General features: G+C 36.9%; 1 protein-coding gene and 1 long non-coding RNA gene across 2 annotated transcripts; both read left to right on the forward strand.

Annotated features, from left to right (window-relative positions):
• The first annotated feature begins 3,113 nt into the window (after positions 1 to 3,113).
• LOC143889346 (uncharacterized) lies at positions 3,114 to 4,523 on the forward strand. The gene is made up of 3 exons (XR_013254807.1): positions 3,114 to 3,394; positions 3,500 to 3,576; positions 4,167 to 4,523. It is a non-coding gene; the product is annotated as an uncharacterized LOC143889346 (long non-coding RNA).
• Positions 4,524 to 4,840: 317 nt separating this feature from the next.
• LOC143890767 (alpha-terpineol synthase, chloroplastic-like) lies at positions 4,841 to 10,705 on the forward strand. The gene is made up of 7 exons (XM_077395450.1): positions 4,841 to 5,068; positions 5,591 to 5,852; positions 5,930 to 6,311; positions 8,936 to 9,154; positions 9,272 to 9,410; positions 9,945 to 10,193; positions 10,276 to 10,705. Exons 1-7 carry the CDS (start codon positions 4,844 to 4,846, stop codon positions 10,570 to 10,572), a joined length of 1,773 nt encoding a protein of 590 aa, XP_077251565.1. The 5' UTR covers positions 4,841 to 4,843; the 3' UTR covers positions 10,573 to 10,705.
• Positions 10,706 to 11,120: the final 415 nt, after the last annotated feature.

The raw sequence follows: 11,120 nt of genomic DNA on the forward strand, positions 1-11,120 counted from the left end.
GTTGTTTGACATTATATCAATTGAAAGTATCCCTTTTTGAATGGTAATTATGTGAGATATTTTTTAATGATTATTCTGTCAATTTTTTAAAGAAGATTACAATTATGTCATTTTATTTATTTCGCCATATTTCTCATTTCCATTTTGTTTAAAAATTTAGAAGGGGCTTCTGTTGTATACACCAGGATGTTTTCAATTTCAATCTGTTGGCAATTATATGAAGCTGCCCTTGCTGATTGCTTTTTCCATCATGGTTGTAAGTCCAAGTCTTCTTCTAAAAAATGTCAAGTTTTTGTTATTTCCTAAGAATGTGTGCAAAATAGTATATGGGTTTGTTTGATTATTTTTGTTCTTTTTTATTTTTGGGTTTGAGGTTCAATTTTATGTCCAAGTAAAATGAGCTTCGCTATTACATAGTGCTGATGTTTCATTGTTGATGTGAGTGATGACCCCTTCCTAAATAAAAAATAGTTTTCAGGTTCATGGTTCATTTATTTGGGTTGGTTTAAAATTTGTACTTTGTGTTTTGTAGTTTACTATATCCCTGACTTCTCTACAATTAATTTTTTGTTACTGTATTAGCCTTTTTGGTTGTTGTATAAAGGTGTACCCTCACACTCTTTTTTGAAGCTTCTGAAATTTGAACTCCTTCGTTAATTCTTTGAGCTCCCTCCAGCTCACTAGGTAATTGTTCCAAGTTATCAAAGAGTAAATGTGTTCACTATATTATGTTATCATAAGTGATTGTACCTGAGACTTGAGGGATTTCAATGTGTAGATATATAGTCCTTTGGCTTTTGAAACACATCGAGTTTTGCATTTGGTTCAAGCTTCTTGATGAACCATGAGTTGAATTTGGGCTTTAATTTCATGTGAAGCGGAAGACTTTAAGCAAGGTTTGTTAAGCCATTATAAAAAATTGTCTATCCATAGTTGGAAAACTTGAAATTCATACTCAAATTGATTAGCGGGTTAGTTGTGTTCTTTTCTTTTACAGTATAAGAGATTACATCTACTATACTTTCAAGTAATTTAGCAATAGAAATCTATCCAGAAGGCTACAGGAGCTGAACTTGAAGGACCTCTAGGTCAGTTTCTGTATGTTCTATTTACATCTTTTTGGGGTTTTAATTTGTTTTTTTGGGCTTAGCCTATTCCATTTTAATTTAGTCATTCCTTTGTTATGAGTATCATTTTGCTTTTCCACGTGCCTTCTCATCTTCCCTTCCATTCCTCCCTCTCTCTCTCTCTCTCTCTCTCTCTCTCTCTCTCTCATTAATTTCCACGGGATGGAATTTTTGACTGAGTTCTATGAATCTTCTCTGGTTTGAGGTAAAAAAAAACATATTGCAAAAAAGAGATTCCATACGAATCACCTTTGGCTTCATCATAATTCGTTCATTGCTAGGGTCTTCTCTCTCTATATCTATCTCTCCATCTCTCTCCAAATCCCATTCAGAGTGATAACTTCTTGCTTTGATGTATTTCCTTTTTTATTGTTCAAATTAAAGATTGGATTTTATTTTATGGTAATTCTGTGGATTTTATTTTATGGTAATTCTGGTGATTACAGGGTTTTTTGCTCTATATCTCAGTATAGAGGATGATACCAGGGATCTGTATTTGTTTATAAACTCTCCCGGCGGATGGGTAATACCAGGAATAGCTATTTATGATACTATGCAATTTGTGCCACCAGACGTACATACAATATGCATGGGATTAGCCGCTTCGATGGGATCTTTTCTCCTAGTCGGAGGAGAAATTACCAAACGTCTAGCATTCCCTCACGCTTGGCGCCAATGAGTTTTTTTTATTTGAGAAAAAAGAAGAAGCGATCACTAAGTTAGTTGGTTTTTTATGCATTTTATGAATGCATATTTTAATGCGTTTTACGTGTTTTTTATGCATATTTTTGCTCACCCTGTGCATTGCACGGGTATGCAACTAGTTTTTATGATAATTGGTAGTATAGGTGGAGAATGTATGCATTTGTGACTTCTAAAGAATGGTTGATAGAGTTGAAAAGTTAGCAAATGTCCTTTGGTTGGGCTGTTACGAGGACGAGATGAAATTTGATTCAACGACTCAAGACAGTGCTACTTGGCTCAAGGGATGGAGACCTTGCCCTGTTACTACCGTGACTCATAGATCAAGATAATTACATTTCAATAATGTAGGTGATGCACTTTCCAAGTCAAAATCTCAATTATTTGTACTTTACTTGAAAAGATTGATTTGTTTTTTTATATTATAATAAATAATAATGTACGAATCTTCTGATTTCAGTTGGATTTTCTTTTAATGTTATATTTTATTTATTTATTTTGTTTGGATTATTGATATGATCTTTGAACAATTTTAATCTTTTTTTTTGTATCATCTACTATTCTATTCGTCCTCCCCTGTGCATTGCACGTGTTGATCGCTAGTATATACGTAAAACGGAATCCTGGACGATTTGGGTGCGCCACGTGTCACCCTTCCTCAAAAACGTAAAACTCCCTCTATAAGTTGTTATATTTGGATTGTAGAAAAAATCTCACTCTATCCCACGTTTTTAGCAAAATTGTTTCTATTACTCAATATCCCACGTATATTAGCACGGAATCCTGGACGACGTGGGTGCGCCACGTGGCACCCCTCCTAAAAAACGTAAAACTCTCTTTATAAGTTGTTATATGTGGATTGTAGAAAAAAATTCACCATGTCTCACGTTTTTAGCAAAATTGTTTATATTACTCAGTATCCCACGTATATTAGCAAAATTGTTTCTATTTATTGGAGAAAAACCTCCATTATGTCCCATGATTTTAGTAAAATTGTTTCTATCTCTCAATATCCTTCGTTGGCAAAATTTTGGCAAATTATTTATTTCCATTTCCTTTCCTGAATTATCGAATAGATATCTTCTTCTATTTAAAGCTCCAAGCTTTCCTGATTCTCGAATAGAAATCTTCTTCTATTTAAAGCTCTAAGTTCTCCCATTTTTTTCCTCACAGGATTCTCTCATAGAAAACTTCTATTTAAACAATTTGCCAATTTTAATTTCCTCACATGACTCTAACTTTCGTACAAATTTACAATTTTTAATTTGATAAGAATAGACAACTCAAAAGATAAAACTTAAGAATCCAGGATTGGCATTAACTTCCTATTCCTACGTTCCCTTCTACCACAGTTTCCTCCTAGATAGAAATTGTCTCCCGTAATTTCCTTTCTATCACACGCCTCCTGAAAGCTCCTTTCATATTTCTTCCCTTATTTACAGGTACGATTTGCCTTTACTTATTCGCAGCTTTTTGTATTCCACATTTCCACCTCTCTCTCTCTCTCTCTCTCTCAACCATTGCTTTGCTCAACTCTCTCTTTGCAGTAGGTGGAAGGCTTTCAGGTTTATAACTGTCGCGTAATTTATTTCTCCTATCTATATTTTATTTTCTTCTTTTTCATTATTTTGGTTCTAAAAGAATTTAAGACAACGGGGTATCAACGGTAGGTAGAAGAGGATGTTCTCGCCTTTTTCCTCTGCCAATGTTCGATGGGATATGTTTGGGTTGATTTCTATTTCTGCTGGTAATCTCTTGGATCCTCTTTTATATATATATATATATATATATATATATATATATATATATATATATATATATATATATATATATATATTAAACATAGCGTAAAGAAATATTATTCTTGGAATCCAAAGAGTTTGTCTTAAAAAAATCAGCAGCCCTTGTTTTGTTTTAGAATTAAAAAATTCTTGGCCTCAAGAATGATATCAACACCCACCACATTTTTGGCATTTCACGTATTTTAAAATTTAGGCGTATGGTATTTTTCCAGTTCGGTTCGGTTCGGTTCTCTGTTCCAGGTCCCCAAACCCAGAACCGAACCGAAAGCCACCGGTTCCCAAATCTGGGACCCAGAACCGAACCGTCAGGTTTCAGAACCGAACCGAACCGAAGCACCCAGTTCGGTTCAGTTCTTTGGTTTTAACCGGGACCATGTCCACCCCTACTTAATAGGGATAATTTGCAGATAAAATCAAACTATTGTAGCATAAGCTTCAATATATGCAAGATGATAATAATCACACGAGATCTAGGTAGACACAATTATAGCAATGAAAAAAAATATAATAGAGTTAAGTGCTTCCTTGTTTGCAGAGATGACCGCCAAACTGCAACTTCTGTCCGGGTTGAGGAGAGGAAGGATTGGCGTGAAGGTTGTGTGAGAGGACGATGAAGGTGGGGATGTTTGAAGACCTTGAGACATTGCCCAAGCTGCTGCCCGTGTGTAATAAATGGCGAAAACAGTGAAGGAAAAATTTAAGATTTGAGCATTTGGGAAAGGTTCATGAGAAGGAAAAATTGGATTTTTTAAGGATTCAGTGTTTGATGGGTTTGGGAGAGAGGAAAGAAAACATGTCTTTAGGCTTAATGGCACTTGTTTGTAAATTGAAAGAGTTCTATACTTAAAGAAGAGTGGGCCTGTTTGTAAATAGTGTGAAAGCTAAGGGTGTTTTGGTTTGTCTTAAAATAGTGGTTTAAAAACCACGTTCTTACACTACACTACACATACCAACCGACATAACCACTTTAAAGGGCCTTAAGTTCAATTTGTAACACACGTGGTTGGGCCTAGTGTCTTTGTCTTGCCACAAGAGATCTTTGGATTTTGATCAATCCCAAAGATCCAAATAAAATTCATGAACCATGACTTACTATAACTTCTCCCACAATTAAACAACATTATTTCCTTGTCGGAATCTCCCGTGATACATGAGATGGAAAGAGGGTATAAATAACCTCTCCGTTACTCTTATAATCATCACTTGAATAAGATGGCTCTTCCTCTCCTCTCCTTCTACAATCCCTGCTCCATTTCACTTTTGCCACCTTCTATTCGGCATTCAAAGATAGCTCCGAGAACTGTAAACATGCCTAAGCACATTACATGCACTCTGAGCACCCAAACGGTTGACCCCACCATTAATCGTCGATCAGCAAATTTCCAACAAAGCTTTGGGGATTATGACTTCATTCAGTCACTAAAGACTGATTACACGGTGATTATAGCAATCCGTAGTGTTTTAAACCATTGATTTGGTGTGTTTGTAGTGACTTGTTCGTTCATTATTATATAGTTTGACCTAAGCATTATATCATCTGTGTTCATGAACACATGTACTGATCGAGTAAAAAATGATTTCGTAAAGGGTGATTTTTTTTTTGCCTCCCTTTAAGATAATGCGCTCCCCTTTTAACGTGATTTGATGTCAAAAAGTGTTAAAGTCTGCCCACAATTCGTTGTTAAAAGGGGGCCCCGCCCACAATTCACATTAAAAGGAGGGCGCATCATGCTACAAGGGGTGAAAAAATCATCTCCCCTTCGCAGAAGGGTTTTAGAAGGCGGTTTTGATGGCCAGCTAAAAATCATCCCCCTTTCGGTTATCCTTTTGCCTCCTATCCTTGAGCCGGCTGGGGAATGTATAGTTCCTTGTAGTGTGTTCTATATAACTACTTAATAGGGTTTTGTATAATCATTTATGATTAATGAATAAATCCCAATTTCTCTTTAATCTTCACAGGGTGAGGTGTACGAGAGACAGATTGAGAAGCTAAAGGATGATGTGAGGTGTTTGTTCAAGAAAGTAGACCAAGACTTAGCTAGACTGAAGCTGATTGATACCCTTCAACACCTTGGCGTGGGATATCACTACAAGAATGAGATCAAGGAAGCGCTAAGTATTATTTCCATTCATGATAACAACACGAGGATGGAGGACGATCTTTACACAACGTCTCTCCGATTTAGGCTCCTCAGAAGACATGGATTTGAAGTCTCACAAGGTAGATATGCTCTCATGCCATAACAGAGCTTTTAAACTGTATGTAATCTCTAACTTTTGTAGTGTTTTGTGGGACAGACATTTTCAATCGCTTCATGGACCAGAAAGGCAACTTAATGGAATCTACTTGTAAGGATGTAAAGGGCATGTTGAGCTTGTATGAAGCTTCGTACCTTGCTTTCGAAGGGGAGATAGTCTTGGATGAAGCCAAAGCTTTCACGATCAAGCATCTCAAGGATGTCAATGAGAAGAAAGTAGGTAAGAACTTGAAAAGACAAATAGATCATGCCTTGGAGATTCCTTTGCATTGGAGGATGCCAAGGTTTGAAGCTAGATGGTACATAGAAACATATGTTGTAGAAGAAGACGTGAACCCTTTGTTATTCGAGTTGGCTAAGTTGGATTACAACATGGTGCAAGCCAAATACCAAACCAATGTTAAAGCCATGTCTAGGAAAGTGCATACGACATATCATCCTCGTACATATTTCTCAGTCTCTCATTTACATGTGTGTGTGTGTGTGAGAGAGAGAGAGAGAGAGCGGAGTTTCACCGTGCACGCCCGCCTCCCCTTCCTCCCTCGTTCAAAAATCCGAAAAATTAATACTAAAAGAAGAAAAACTGGGAAAACCCAAAAAAGAAGAGAGAAACCTCTCTCTCTCTCTCTCTCTCTCTCTCTCTCTATATATATATATATATATATATATATATATATATATATATATATATATATATATAGCAGAAGAGAAAAGAAGAGAATTTTTGAATTTTTTGAAAATTCTATGAGAATTACACATCACTTTTTTGACTTTTTTTAACAAATGCACCCATTCAACTCACATATTTTCAATCCTACCCTCTCCTTTATGCTTTTTAACAAAGGCACCCATTAAAGCCACATAATTTCAATCTTACCCCCCTTCTTTATGGTTTTTTAATAAAAAATCAATAGGGTGATCTTAACCACCCGATTTAAGAGGAAGTATCAAAACCTCTATAGATTGGAGGGCTAGGATCAGCCTATGGAAATGATTTTTGGGGCACAACCTATTTATGTTGTGTTCCATCACATGGACGGTTTGGATCAACCCATGACGTAGTCCGTACAGTTATTTGTCGGCCCGTGCATCGCACGAGGTTTTTAACTAGTATATATATATATATGTATATAAAGGAATGGAAACTAAGGGAATTATTTCAATTTCTCCCAACAATCTGTGAGAATTACACATCACTTCTTTTGACTTTTTTTTAACAAAGGCACCCATTCAACCCACATATTTACAATCCTGGCACCTCCTTTATGCTTTCTAACAAAGGCACATGTTAAAGCCACATAATTTCAATCCTACTCCCTCCTTTATGCTTTTTAACAAAGGCACCAATGAAAGCCACATAATTTCAATCTTACCCCCCTCCTTTATGCTTTTGTGATAAAAAAAATCTATAGGGTGATCTTAACCATCCGATGTAAGAGGAACACCATATTATGGAAACCTCTATCGATTGGACGGCTAGGATCAGCGTATGGAAATGATTTCTACGGCACAACCTGTTGATGTTGTGTTCCATCACATGGACGGTTTGGATCAACCTGTGATGAGGTCCGTACAGTTCTTGGGCCGGGTACGAGTCTAAGATTCGTGACCCGTAAATTTTTCCCGGTCATTTTGACCTGGCCCATGTCACCCAGACCCTTACGGGTCAGTCAAACCCTCCCATATTTTTCAAAATCTTTTTGATGGGCCCAAACATTAATCTCTCCAAATCTTTGAACTGGTCTATCCCCCACAGTTGGTGGGCCCAAATATTAATTTCTTCAAATCTTTGAACGAGGTAGGCCACACCTGTATTTTTCAAAATGAATTGTACACACCACCCCATGATCCAAACCCTCCATTTGATAATTATAGCCCTCCGATCTGAAGAAAAACTGCATATTACGGAAACCTCTATAGATTGGAGAGTTGTGATCATCCAATGGAAATGATTTTTGGGGCACGACCTATTTACATTGTGGCCCATCAAATGAATGGTTTCGATCATCCTATGGTGTGGGTCGTGCATTAACATTAAGGCCAAATTGTAGGCCCCGCCCAGATTTTTCAAATTAAGTTTGCGGTCAACGCCATGGGATGATCCAAGCCGTCCATTTGATGGGCCGTGACGCAAATAGGTTGTGCCCCCAAAATCCTTTCGATGGGATGATCGCAACCCTCCGATCTATAAGGTTTCCGTAATATGCAGTTTCTCTATTGTCTATCATGAGAAGCTAAATATAATGTTTTCCCACTCCCCGTGCGGATGGGTAGTTGCATGTGATCGCAAAAGGCATTTTGCGGATGGGTAGTTGCATGTGAGACCTGCCACTTTTCAGTAGATTTTGTCTTCATTCACAAGGTGGCTGGTATCACTACAATATTTACTTTATACTGAAACATATTCCTTTGCATTGCACTTTTTTAATTACTTTTTCATGGCTTACAATACTCGAGATGTTATCAACATCCAATCAGAAAAGTACAAATCAGTTCCCATATAGTTTATAATCAATTCATATTTTTTTTTGAAATGGTAAAATTATAAATGATGGAAAAAAAAAAAAAAACAGGGGACCGAGATGGAACTCCCACATTTACAATAGAAAACGAGAAGACAAAAGAGACGAAATATACAATCAACGGCACACCACTCCTCAAGGAGGAAGGTGGTCAAACCACCTAATAGGACCACTAGATACACCACGCTTGGCAAGCGCATCCGCCTTATCATTTGCCGATCTTTTGACATGTTGATATCCGATAAAAGACCCCGAAGTTATATCACCAATCTCATCAAACATTGGCTCTTTTGTGGAGATAATAGCAGTAGCAGTGCTCTTTTGTTTTATTAATCACACTTCAATCTTGGTTGACATTTTTCTAATTGGCTACTAATTGCCAATGAAAGAATTGCGGAAAAACGAGAGGATTGCTATTATCAATATAATGAAGTGCTGATCATTTCCCTATACGTATGATGAATGTTTGTTGGTGTAAGACACCTCAAAAAGAAGATATGCTCTTTCTCTTTTGCTTTTCTTAGGTGGTGGAGAAATTTGGAACTTGGTAAGCACTTGAGCTTTTCTAGAGACCGTTTGATGGAGTGCTTTTTATGGGCCCTTGGAATTATGTCAGAACCTGAGTTTGGACCGAATAGAGAAGCGCTTACAAAAGTGAATCAACTAATAACAACCATTGATGATGTCTATGATCTCTATGGTTCCATCGAAGAACTGGAGCTCTTTACAGATGCTATTGATAGGTAGAGAGTTTGTATATATTAATTTGATCCCAACTAGAGAATTTGTCAATATTTTAGGACCCTTCAATGCTTCTTGTCTAGTTCTCATATTACAGACATTTGACTGACTTTTTGCAGATGGGATGTTAATTCCATAGAAAAACTTCCAGATTACATGAAGATATGTTTTATGGCTCTCTTCAACACCACCAATGAAATGGCTTATGAGATCCTAAAGGCACAAGGATTGGAAATCACAAGGATCCTAAAGAATCTGGTAGTGCCTTCATTCTTACTCTTATCAAGTTAATTTTGCCTCTTCAATAATTCAACTATAGAATTTGCTAGCGGCCATAGCAAAAGGCATTTCACAGAGTGTCAGTAGCATGAGAGAGCAGCCACATAGGCCCACTGTCCAACAGATTTTGTCATTATTCATGACATGACTGCATACTCATGCAACAGACGTTACACGAAATGCCTTTTGCGATGGCCCCTAGCAAGTCCCTTCAATTATAGTATCAAAACTCCCCCATCTCTTCGTTGACTCGCCGGATTCGACTCCCTTAGACTATGGATGAGTTCTTATTCAAGTCCTTCAAATCTAATCAAAATCTCTCTGACTCTCATGTTATGAATTCATCAATTGAGTACTCAGTCGGGTCAATCAACTACTAGATCACACCGCACCGAGTTGACTAGGATTTGTTTTGGCTGCATTTTGGCCTGCACCCGCATTTTAAAACTAATTTCATTATCATGCGTGGAATTAGTGTTTAACCTATCTAATGAGATGCTTTGTTTGATTTAGTGGGCAGATTTATGTAAATCATACCTTGTGGAGGCAAAATGGTATTGCAATGGATATACGCCGACGCTTGATGAGTATCTAAGCAATGCATGGATTTCGATATCGGGGCCAGTTGTGCTAGGCAATGCTTATTTATCATCAAAAACAAAGATAACGAAGAATGCACTGGTTTGCATAGAAAAGTATTCTAATCTTATACGTTCATCATCATTGATTTTTAGACTTTGGGATGATTGGGGGACTTCAAAGGTAAATTAGCTATACTTAGCTTCTATGTTGCACTATTTAAATCACTGACTTCATTGTATATGTATATTTTTCAACAATATAGGATGAGCTAGAGAGAGGTGATGTTCCCAAATCTATCCAATGTTACATGCACGAAACAGGTGCTCCAGAGGAAGTTGCTCGCGAACATATAAGAGGTATAATTAGTGATACGTGGAAGAAGCTGAATAAAGAATCTTTCTCTTGTTCCCTTCCCGAATCTCTAATCAATGCTGCGTTGGATGTTCTAAGGATGGCCCAATGCTATTACGAATTCGGTGATGGATTTGGATCTCCAGATAATGAAACTAAAGAGCGATTTAGATCATTGCTGGTTGAACCCATTTCGGTTACAAAATAATTAGTATTTTATGGTCTATGAAGATGATTATCAACTTCATAATAGTAGATATCAGACGATATCTAAATGTAATATTATTTACATGAATTATGAACTTGCAATAAAGAGATAGATATAAATTTTGCATTTTTAATTATTTAAGCCCTTTCTATGTTGTGGAGTAACAAGAATGTTTATATAGAAGAGAACAAAATCTGTAGTTACAATGTAATACCCGGCCTCAAGTTGGGAAGTTCCTTTTAAATGGCTGTCCTTATCAAAAGCTGAGCACAAGAAATGCAAAGCAAAACCCCTAAACTATCCTGGCTTTTGTGAACACTTTGACTTATATGACCCAACGTCCTTGACTCCAAAACTAATTCGACTTGATAGAAACTAAGAAAGGAAAACGACTTGTTTAACAAGACAACTCCTAAAAGAACCAGAACTATCTTTCTAGAATCACCGTGATGTCCAAGCTCTGTTATAATGATCAGCCATTGTATGGTCATCGTCTGTACATAATCTCGGGTTGATCATGGATCTGAAGTCTTCATCCCTTGATCTGT

Source organism: Tasmannia lanceolata, unplaced genomic scaffold (genome assembly GCF_043159265.1).
Source record: "Tasmannia lanceolata isolate RefF3 unplaced genomic scaffold, GAP_Taslan_0.1 ptg000013l, whole genome shotgun sequence".
NCBI lineage: Eukaryota > Viridiplantae > Streptophyta > Magnoliopsida > Canellales > Winteraceae > Tasmannia > Tasmannia lanceolata.